Consider the following 11,852-nt stretch of genomic DNA (forward strand, 5'->3'; position numbering starts at 1 on the left):
GCGAGTCTTTTCTTTCTCTCTTTTGTCATCCTCTTATCTGCAACTACTCATCTGACTGGGGGTCCTTATATTTCCCATCGTGTGTCCTTTCCCTGTTCACCCCCATTGAGTCTCTTCTCGCTCCGGCCTCCACAGTCTCCGGCACAGCACACACTTCACGCCAGAGAAGAGGAAGAAGAAGACGCAGGACCCAACAAACACACACACACAAAACACAATAGGGGACCCTATTGTCATCCCTAGACGAGTGAAAATAAGAAAAAGGAACGCTCCACCTTGGGTCAATTCGAATCAATCGAGCGCACAGCTTCCAGAATTTTGTTTCTTATTTACTTTCTACCCCGGCTCACAACAAACAACACCAATAATAATCCGACTGGCATATTTGTGTCTTCCAGTCAACGATTTTATGTCGTGTTGTTGTCGCGTTTCTTTCGTTGTTCTTTTTTTTTTTTAATTTTATATTCACGTTCGGGATATTCACTTTCCATAAAAACGAGGAAAATTTTGGCGGAGACTGGGCGGGAAGGGATTGATTTTTCCACCGGGGAATTATTCTGCTGGAGAATTGAATTATATACTTAAATAAGGGGGACTTAATTAACATAAGAGGGACAATTAATTAATTATTAACTTGAGGGGGAGTTTGATTTTTTATCATTTCTAATTTCTATTGATATCGTATTATCGGTAAGCATGCTGATTAGAAGACAATTGGACAAGTGTCGTCTGCTTTCGTCTAGTTTAAAATTTCGAAAAAGTCAGAGACAAATTTCAAGAGTTAACCATTTGTGATAACCGTCATACTCCATGCTGTATAGCGGGTAAATAAAACTAAGAATATAAATAGAATGATTGTTGGAGCTATTGAAGAGTTATACCTGTTCCAAATTTGTGAAATGTTAGTTGACTAGCATTTATCATGTGATTGCCCTACGGTTGATGAATGGTATGTTTGTTTGTACTTGTGTAACATATTTCTTTTTCACAGATTTGAGGCCAGAGCCAGCAATCATAACCACAGAATATGCAAGTTTTTCTTGTGCAGGTGATAACCTGTCAGCAACAATCTCAGCATCTTATCGCTTGGGTAATGATTTTCATTACTTTTATTGACCTGTGATGTACTAGATATTTTAATGCTGCATTACCTGCATCAATGTAGTGTATTACATGCAAACCTTCCATTCTCCCATTTATTAAAAATTAGGGTTTACCCTGCATCTCATTTTCAACTTTTCATGACTTGTTGTTTCTGGTAATATTTTTTCGTAACCCATTTTCTAATTTTATTTAGATAAAAAGCATCCCGTTGCATTGCCAATCGAGTTACGGATCTCTCTTTTTCCCTTTTCTTTAAATGTCCTCGTGTACGCCTATGTGAATGTGGGTGTATTCACAAGGACACCCTTTACCCTATCCCGTCTGCTGTAATTTAACTCTCCAGCGGATGGATGGAGCAACTGTAGGTGCCTGGTTGTATTTCCCAGGCACAAAGGTAGGACAAATACATCTCTATTCTTCCTTTTTGACAATTTTGGTGGCGTTGATTATAAATCGTTATGTGGTCACTGGTCACGGAGTACGTTTATTCCTGAGCTAGGCGGTTGACTGCAACTGTTTTCTCTCCGTTTTTGTTTTTTCTCGATACGGGTTCACTAAAAATCTCATTTGTCGAACGACTGCAGATCAGGCTTGTTTTGTACTACCTCACAACTTTTTTCTGTGAGTCACATTCGAAAACATTTGAACTTTGAACACTTCAAGCAGAGTGTAACAAGGCATGTTTCTAACCAAGAGGAACCTGTCGCCACACCGGCATTTCGTTGTTTTCTACCAGGCTCCCAAACAAACAACACCAATAATAATCCGACTGGCATATTTGTGTGTTCCAGTCAACGATTTTCTGTCGTGTTGTTGTCGCGTTTCTTTCGTTTGTTCTTTTATTTCTTTTATTTTTATTTTTCCTCCTTTCGGGATTTTCACTTTCCATAAAAAAAATAGGAAAAGGAGAAGAATGAGCTAAAGAAAAGTGCCAGTTACAAATCAATTTCTTCCCGATTTTCACGAGCCTGTTTAACGGCTCGGGACATTCTTCTCTTTCCGCTGTTACGAGGGTTAACGTTAACTGCTTGTCGTATAACCGATGACTGAATGAATGGGAGAGAGCGCGGAGACGTTATGGCTCTCTATATACGTTGGTTGCAGCTATCGAGACCATAAATCTCGCTCATCTCTTGTTTCTTTTTCTCTCTCGTTTCCCTTTTTTCTGACTTATACGGATAATATTGTCCGCGATAGTTATTTGACTTTTTCTCTCTACGCGTTTTGCTCGCGCCCGCCAGAGACATTGACGGACGTGAAATGCCCAACTGTTACAGCAGGGACAAGTGACGGGGTGTCATCCGCACATCTTTCATCGTCGTCTTTTTTTCTAGACACTTTTATTCTCGCGCCGAGCCCCTACATGGAACGGCACCACAAAACAGTTGAGGACTAAACTTGAGCGCGCGCAAGTCTAGAAAGATGAGACCGGGGCCGGTTAGACTATTCTCTAGCTTACATGTGTGATGGACTTTCGAGAGTTTTTTGAGCGAGTGTTTTTTATTCCGAGAATATGGAATGTCCATTTTGGGGGTGGAATGGCGGACTTGTACGACGTCCGCAGCCTCTCTTTCTCTCTCTTCTTCGGATATGTGAGAGAGCCACACGCGGAGACAGAGTGAGATAGAGCACACGTAAAGGGTCCCTAACCAGTCAAAAGGAGAAAGACACATTTCAATATATGCATCAGAGCCAAAGGTAAACAAACCGCAGCAGGAGCGTTCGACTCAGAAGAGCGGGGGGAATAGGTGCGCTAGAGCTGCTGATGGTGAAGTGGATGACGGACTGTAGAGCTATAGTAGAGAGCCCAGCAGTGTCTATCGATGCAAGTTGCTGTATATCAAATGTAGGAGAATAAGGAGAAGAAAAGAAGGTGGAGGACCTCCTGTCGCGAGCGCGCTGTTAAAGGTCGAAACTGGAAGAGGTTTTTTTTACAGGGCTGGAGGAGTCCTGCGGTTCCCGGGGAAAAAACAAACATGCTGGCCATATAGACTCTTGAAAAGGAGAAAAACCCATATAGCCGGGGTTATTATATGTAGTACTATTCGGCGCGCACTATTCATCATTGAAATATTTCAGCCATCAGTCCTTATGTTTTATTTATTTATTTACATTTCTCTCGATCCCCTACTACGTCCTTTTTTTCTTTTCACATTTTTACGACTTCGCATATTTAGCCACAGACACACACGGGCCGGTAATAATGTTGCCAGAGCCATGGAGATGGAGGTGTGCAATACCGGGAATTATTGAGTTCCTTTTCCAGTATTTTTCTTCTTCTTCTTCTTTTTTTCAATCATTACGTCCCATATTGCAACGTGAAGTTTCGGACGTACTTATTCATTCGGCTGGGAAAAAATTTGACAATCGGCTTGCGGGACATTTGCGCGTTGTACAAATAATGTAGTCGAAAGTAAGAGAGAGAATAAGAGGTGGCCAGCCATCTTTTATCTATTATTGCTTTTTTCCCCATTTGTTTGTTGGTTATCTCTCGGATGGTATCGCAGAGATGATCTTCGGCGTGCAGCGGGGGCGCGCCCAGGTGTTTGCGTGCGGGCCGCTTACCGGGGGGGGGGGGGGGGGGGGGTTGGACAGCAGGTGATATCTGCTGTTATGCACACACACACACAATAGTGGGGAATATTATTAAGCCAGGAATGAGAGAAATGTGGGGCCCTTTAAAATAAAATAAAAGGGGTGAGTCGTTACAATACCGCACGCCGCGCTGGCCAACACCATATCACCAGGGCGCGCGAGAGAGAGCAGTCAGTTAAATATTTCCAGAGACGACAAAACAGTTGTTCCACAAACACTTTGTTATTGTGTTTCCCCTGTTTACATTGGCCTCTTCTCTCTGTGTGTTTTAGTCGGGGGAGATTTCCCACGCCGCAGCCGCCCTTTGAACCTTCCTTGTATCCGATAAGAATAATTGTCATTCCGTGTGCTCTGCCCAGGGAAGGGGGTCCAGGGGGGCCAGCAGCAGCAGCAGGAAAGAAGATGAGTCTATAGGTGGGAGACATTCCTGCTCCGTCTCTGGGGAATGCAGCGCAATCATAGCTGCATAATAAACAGACAAACAATGAGAGTATATGGGACGACTAATCGCAACACACACAATAACAGATTGGCGGACATGCAACAACAGATGGCCCAGCTGGGCAAAAAAAAAAAAAAAGAGTTTTGGCTTCTATACGGTCTCCCTTAACTCGATAGATCTGCCGTCCCGTCTCGTGTTTGAATAAGTGATGAGGCCGGCCTTAATCAGGACACAACAACACGGCCGGAACACGGAAAGGGGGGTCAGAGGAGAGATCATTAGCATTTGTGGGGGGAGAGAGAGAGAGAAATGACGACGTGATCGAGGACTGTGGGCAAAGGAGAGCAGCGCAGCCGCGGAGATGAGATGATTTGTTAGGTTGAGAAGCCCAAAAAAACACGCAACCTTGCGACGAGTTGATTGGGAAATCTCAAAGAGAATGAACCGCTTCTAGCGGTCAAGTCTCTCGGTCCATCCATCAAGCGGGCCCCGGGTTTATTTTATTTCTTTTCTTTTTGTGGTGGATGGATGGAAAACTCTGCTGGGCAATGAATTTTTTCCGACAACGGATTGATCATCTCCTCCTCCTCCTACCGAAGATGAAACTGCTACCTGTATATGTGTCTGCTGTTGTGTGTACACAGCAGAGCCGGGCACGCTCGCCGTGCGCGTACGGATGCGGATGCCCATTGGCCTGGGCGAATGGACGCACAGCCAACTGGGCCGCGCAGTCATCTCATAACAACAAATAAAAGGAGGCTAGGAGAACGGGCAAAGAGAAAATGATTATGTTCAAACAAGGTAAAATGATGAACAAGAAAGAAAAAACGAATAGGAGAAAAATCAATCTACCTCTCTCTCCTTTTTTTTCCATACCACAATCCGGCTATGGAAGAAAGGGCAAAGGGAACAGAAAAATCTCTTCGCTCGCGCGCATACACATCCAGCAGTTGATTTGTTTGCCAGAGAGAGGCCCCCTGCCTGTTTTAGCCGATGGGGCGGCAATGACTCGACGTCTCTTGATCTCTTATCTCATCTCTCGACGGACGATTCCAACACAACAAATAATCCCAGTCTTTTGGGATTGCCTTTTTGGTTTTGCTTTTGTTTTATTTGGGGAGTCTCTACCTATGAGTATGTGTATAGTCCAGCAGCTCATCACATTCCGGCTGCGCGGTGATGATGATTAGGCTCTCCGTCTTATTGGCTCCTGAGACTCTAATGCGATGGCGTGTGCTGTGTGACTCTGGCCAAGTGACGTCGCAAGTGACGAGAAAATCATTCGCTCATCAACATTCTTTCGCCGTTCTGGCGTGCGTCACCTTTTTTTGAGACGTTTTTTGTGTTGTGTACATATTCATGTGTGCACATATTCTCGTTATATTATTGTCGTTGTGTTGTTTCCTTTTTTTGATTTGTTTTTCTTTTATTTCTCTCTCGACTTGCCAGTCGCTAATTTATGTTCGGCATTCAAGCGCGTTCTTCTTTCTTGTTGTGTGTCTGTGTGTTGCTGGATGATGCCAACTGCAGTTCTCTCTCTTGCTCGCCCAGCATCTTGTTGATTTATACTGTCGGAAAAGCCGTGGCAGTCGACCGTTTATTTGTTTGTTTTCTATTTCATTTTTTTCTGTTTCTTTTTCATTTTTAAACGCATCAGCATGACTGCGCCTTAACTCTGGCGCACGGCGAATATCCTTTTTTAACAAGGGGAGGCAAGAGCGGAAAAAATGGGCGGAAAAACAAGTCAACTAAAACATTTGCCGAACTTTTATTTTTATTTTTTCCCCCCCTTTTAACGATTTTTGGAATGTCGCCAAATGACGTAAAGTAGAGACGATTCCAAGAATTTATGTCGAGCTACAATTTTTTATTTTTTACAGTCAACTATAGAGTTTGTTTTATTAAAAGATAATAATAAGAGCGCATTTACTACAAGTCTGTCAATGTCTCTGCAAGGATATGTGACGCTGAATAGACGTCGCATATTATTACGGCCATCAAAAAGGAAAAAAATAAAAGTCCCTGTGACTCTTATTCTTATTATACATTCCTAGTTTGGGTTTTCACCTACCGATAATGTTCTGGGAGTTGTCGATCTTGCGTCAACGCCGTGTCCTTTTCCGAGAGGTGGAATCTAAAAGATAATATACAGTCGCCCATCATTGATGATGAGACTGGCGCTGAATAAAATCTCTATAACGATATGAGATCCCACCTTATACACGGATCATTTCACGCGATTGTGCGCCGCCATTGTTCATATGTCTTATTATAATTCACGGGCCTTCAATGGCTTTGTTAGATTAGACGACGTATAGATCCGAGCTGCGGTGGCGCGGGACAGCCGGGCCATGATAAATATAATGAGCAGGGATTCTCATCGCCGACACCACTCACCAGCATTGTAGATTATATATCGTCGTCGTGATCCTGTTTTCGCATGATATCATAGAGCCCCCATCACGTTTGGCTTCAGTTGGCTTTCGTGGTGCAGCAGCTTTCGTGCAGCCAAACGATTGAACCAATCGGACGGCCACGGAGAAAATACCGGATTGAATCATCGCCATCGAAAGTGTCGGAGCGGCCATACACCGACCGGAAAAAAGAAAAAAAGAAAAAAAAAAACGGCTGAGCTGATTGTCACGTCGTCCAAACTCTTTATACCGCAATCAATAATTTGACGTGACGCCGTTTTTGTGCATTTTCAACTCCGATTAATATATAATAACCAGCTGGGTGAAATCATCAATTGACGGATGAGTGACCACTGCTTTCTCGCTGCCTAAAAAATAATCAATTCGTTTCGTCCAAAGTGGGACGATGATTAATTTTTTGCGCATGGCGCTATAGACGCCCCCCAGTATTTTCTTGGGTAGCCGAAACTTGATCTACGCCGTCAAACTAATAAAACCGTGACAAAATTCCTGGAACAAGTGAAATTCAGGGAAGAGAGAAAATTCACTTTTGCGCAATTGGTATGGGACGAAATGAAATTTAAATAAAATTTTCCGGGAATTCAAAAACGCCATGTTGTGTCGCCTTATAGTTTACAGTATATGGAACCATAAATAGACCATGTGACGAACAAGACGAGAGGGTTGTCAAATTATATTGAACCTCGGCGCTGCATCAATGTCCCTTAACATCGCCATTTTATTGCGAAATCAACCAATAATATAAGTTATAAAATAGAGCGAGTCGCCCACCATATACAGAACTGTACTGCAGCCAAGAGAGCGCAATTGACGTACTGATGTCACGCAAGGAACAAGTAAGTCGCCATATCCTCCTTCATGTGATTTGAATGTCTTGTGCGCGTGTATTTGCCGTCGTTCATCCTTAGACTAGCTACTAAAACGATAATGGCACTTTTTCTTGTTGAATAGATCATTTTGCGCATTTGTGTATCCCTCGTGCTGCTCTTATTGGTCCACTCGACTGGCATCAAAGCGGCCAACACAGACACGGCGGCCATTTACAATCCGGTGATTCCACACCGTAGAATGCCTTATTATCCAAAGACTGGCACGTATTATCGCCCGTACCCGTACGACTACGATTACGACTACCGTCCCGCGGCTGCTGCTGCTACCGCTGGCGGGACGTCGTCATCGTCATCGGCGGCCAACTCTTATTACTACTACCCACGATATCCTTATCCATACAAGTATCAGAATCCGAGTGCGTCCTCATCCGGCTTCCATGCGGCCAACCAATTGCAGTTTATTGGACCCATTGAATCGGCGTCGTCTTTGTCCAACGTCAACACCAACGGACCGAAACTCCGGCCCCCGCAAAAACGACCGCGTCCCCGACCCACCTGCACGCTCATGGGACTCGGAGGCGGAATGGCCTAAAGTGTTTGGTGTGCGTGCGTCTTTTTGATTTTTGTTTTTCTTCTCTTCTGCTGCCCTTTCTTTTTTTTTGGCTTCCAAAATCCATTTTGCACTTTAGATTTTGTGGGGTTTGAGGCGATTGGGTACGTAAAGTCCTCCCCATTCCGACACTTTGTGCTGTGCGACAACTAAAAGTCATTTTTCGTCGAGATTTATTTTTGCGCAGATGAAATAAAATATACAATTTCTCCCTCAACAAGATGATGGTGAATGATAAAACGTTTGTGTTATACGTAAGGGAAAGACAAACTTCTTTTGTGAGGGCAGTACTTGGAAGATCTTTGAGATTTTCTTTTTTTTTCTTTTAAGTTGGTCCAGATGACGAGGTAGGAACTGGAAAAATATCTTCCGTCAAACAATTGAGAGTCGATTTTTGGTGGTAGTCGGAAGAAGAAAGTCGAGGCGCGGTGGTCGATGGAACGCCCGCCGTTTCGAGTGTGAGTCAACATGGCGGAGAGCGATTTCTTCCACCCTCTTCTTCTTTTTCTTCTTCTTTGCCCAGTCAAATCAACAAATCAACATTAAACGGCCACCTCATGTTTGCGAGAGGGGCGATGTTCCTCGTTTGTCGAGTGCTTGTCTTCTTCTTCTTCTTCTCCTTTGGAACCTTCCAACCTCCTCCACGATGACTGCGGCTCTCCTCAGCAAATAGACACAGCGCGCTCCGGCCTTGTCCGTGATGAAATATTAATGAGCAGTTGATGATATTTATTTATTGTCAGAAAAATGTAAAGAAAAAGGGGAAAAAACGAACTGATGTGGTGTTCGCCCCTTTTTTATTTTAAAAATTTAAAAATATTATAAAAGGAAAGGAACCAGTTTCTTTTTATATTATTATATATTTTTATTTAAAAAAAGTCTTTTCTTGCCCTTCAATTCCTTCTGGATATATCTACTGATGGCGAATAGGAGAGGGAGTACAACATAATTCATTCTTCCACCATGTTGGAGAGAGTTTAAATAAATATCCTGGGAAGCCTGTGTATACATGTGCTGTGGCACTACTAGACCTTTATATCCGCGCCGATGGATGAAGGAGGCCCGAAAAGTCAGCACTTTGATCGTAAATTATAGCGCATACAGTTTAGTTTCGGGTGAGCAGCTTTTTTTTTTTAAATATTTTCCACAAAAAGGAAATCTGAAACCCTTCTCCTCACCTGTGCGCTGCAGGAGGCTGCGGGGTTAGATGCTGGTGCCAATTAATTCAGCGCGCCCTCTGCTCTATCGGAGAAAAATTCAAATTTCCCCCCTTTTTTTCCCGATCCCCACACAAATAAGAAAAGGAAAGAAAAGAAAAAAACATAAAAATAAACACCCAACAAAAAAAGTGGTCGGTGGCGCATTTTTGTTGAAATTTGAATAAGGAGCGCGCGCAGCGGAGCATTCGATTTGGGTATGATGATCCAGGTGTTTCAATACTTATTCCTGGCCCAGCTATAGAATATAGGCCTATATGATGTGTAACACATAAATCTTGTTTGTTTTTTTCTTTCTTCCAACCCTCTCTCTCTCTCCTCCTGCTGAACAAACACAGCCAGAAAATGAATTCATTCCCCAAATCGAAATGGTGTTTGTATTTTATACATATATTTTCCCCCATCTTTCCGCGCGTGTGTCTGTGCTGTGTTCCATTGTCACGATATTATTTCGACTGTAGAATTGATCAGCCGTGTGAGACTCTGGCGAAGGAAATTTGAAATAACGCCTGGTGTGGCTGCTCTTGTTGTTGATGTCTTGACTGCTGTGAATGTTGTCGCTGTCGTGGTTGGTTATACCGTGCCGAGAAAGTTTCCCTGTGGGAAATCTCGCCGTGCGGATTTATGGAGTTTTGTTTGGATTACATGGAAAAGGGCAAAAAAGAAAGGGAGAGACTGAGAGAGATATTCCCGTAACGAAATTTTGTCTGTGCCCGTCTCAAATTTTGACTCCCAGAAGTCAACAACGACTGAGCAGAACTGATTGAAAAAAGGCAAACAGAGTAGTAGCCCCCCTTCTCTACCAGCAGCCATTTAGGAGGAGATCTATATACACGGGGGCTGTGTAGAATATTGAGGGTTATAAGACACAAAAAACCAAACAAGTATACAACCCTGAGAGAAACGATATTCTTCTCCGGTCTTCTTCTTCTTCTTCCCAGGCTGTGCTCTCATCGGGCATCAGCCTCTGCTGCTGCCTGTGCATAGATCATAAAAATAAACACAAGACAACTCGGCCGTGTTGGTGCAGTCCATATACATAAAAGAGGGGATAACTCCATGTCCTCCATTCCTCGGCTGCATGGCGGGTCACTCTCCGAGTCGGGTGAATCCGATTCCGGATTCTAAAGATTCCTAAGAGGCCGATCCGCTATAAAGCCCTCTCCGTGGGAAAATCGGAATAATAAGAAAAAATAAAATAAATAAAAGGAAGGCAACTATGACCAATGAGCTCTTGAATAGAATCTAAGAAAAACAGCCCAATGTCTACTCCTGAACTGAGCTGCTCTTATATATAGTCTACATCGATCCCTATAAAGAGAGAGAAACAACTACTACTGTTTTGGTTCGGTCAAGTGTGCTGTCCTTGTTGTTGGTCCAAATACAATACAAGAGCCTCTGCTTGTGTCTAGTATAGGGCAACAGAGAGGGCCAGAGGCAGCATCAGAAAGCGGCTTTGGCTTGTCCACACTTTAACGTCTTTAAGTTTACAACTGCAAACAGAGAGAGAGGCAGAGGATGGCTGGAACCGACTTTTTCACCCCCGCCAAGCACTTATTTTCCACACTTGACGCCATTGAAAAAAAAAAACTCTTTTGGGATCCGTCGTCTCTCTGTGTGTTTCCACACATTGGTAGAACTTATGGAAGCAAAAAAAGGCAAGCAAGAAATAACAGGATGTTTTACAACCTTTTTCTTCTATTCCTTTTTGGCCAGTTATTTCGTCCGTTACAAATCGCTTCCGCCCCCACATGTATACACACACAACTGGTCAAACACTCTTTTTTTCTTGTTCCGACGGCCGCCCGCAGTTTGTTTTCCATTCAAGCACAACTTTGGCTGGAAATCGGTCGGAAATGTCCACACACAACAGGAGCCGAAAAGAGCAGCCAACTCTATACAATGGCTGGCAAACAACCGAAATCCTTGTGGTTGTCGGTGCGCTCTCGCCGTCGTGTCTCGTCGTGTCGCTCCAGCGGTATATCCATCACCTGTGTGAATACATCACTTTAATTGGCCTATAGGATTCAGGAGGAACTTATTTTTCTTCTTCTGAGCTGGGAGAATGGAGGGGGACGAAAGGGAGTTGAGATTCAAAGGATCTCGCGGAGTGAGCGGGTTTCCCCTTTTGCGCGGCCGGACAAATCGACTGGAATCTATTCCACAATAAATAACTCTCACCAGGTATTATAGTGTGCTATACACTATATGTCGTCTAGTGAATAGTGTAGCATATATATGACGACTATCCGATGTTGAATAGGTGGGCCCTATAGACACCTTGTGTTTGTGTTTGAATGTTGATAAGAAAAAGGTGACTGGTGTTTGCTGACATTTCCCACGCAAAGACGACAGGCCCACGTCTTTTGTTGGTTAGGACGAGAGACGAAGGGGAATCCAGCGGTCAATTCCGTGTCGTATAATACAGCCACAGCATCTTTTATTGCACCTCATTCATTCTACTCTGCTGTGTGTATACCGGTTCAAGCTTCGTGGGTTTCTCCTTCTCCTCCTCCTCCCTGGCAACGGTAGGAGCGCGAACGATAGTATATGTACGCAAGGCTTGACGGGAAACTGGGAAAAAGGGAGGAGACAAAGTGGTTCCTTTCACTATACGGA

The 11,852-nt window shown here is 43.7% G+C and overlaps 1 protein-coding gene and 1 long non-coding RNA gene across 2 annotated transcripts; both read left to right on the forward strand.

The window, feature by feature from the left end:
• The first annotated feature begins 743 nt into the window (after positions 1 to 743).
• Positions 744 to 1,492, forward strand: LOC124313912. Its single transcript, XR_006911059.1, has 3 exons — positions 744 to 824; positions 992 to 1,090; positions 1,298 to 1,492. It is a non-coding gene; the product is annotated as an uncharacterized LOC124313912 (long non-coding RNA).
• A 5,872-nt stretch (positions 1,493 to 7,364) lies between these two features.
• Positions 7,365 to 8,709, forward strand: LOC124313884. The gene is made up of 2 exons (XM_046778720.1): positions 7,365 to 7,412; positions 7,528 to 8,709. The coding sequence occupies exons 1-2, from the start codon at positions 7,395 to 7,397 to the stop codon at positions 7,996 to 7,998; spliced, it is 489 nt and encodes a 162-aa protein (XP_046634676.1). The 5' UTR covers positions 7,365 to 7,394; the 3' UTR covers positions 7,999 to 8,709.
• Positions 8,710 to 11,852: the final 3,143 nt, after the last annotated feature.

Source organism: Daphnia pulicaria, chromosome 10 (assembly GCF_021234035.1).
Source record: "Daphnia pulicaria isolate SC F1-1A chromosome 10, SC_F0-13Bv2, whole genome shotgun sequence".
Lineage (NCBI taxonomy): Eukaryota > Metazoa > Arthropoda > Branchiopoda > Diplostraca > Daphniidae > Daphnia > Daphnia pulicaria.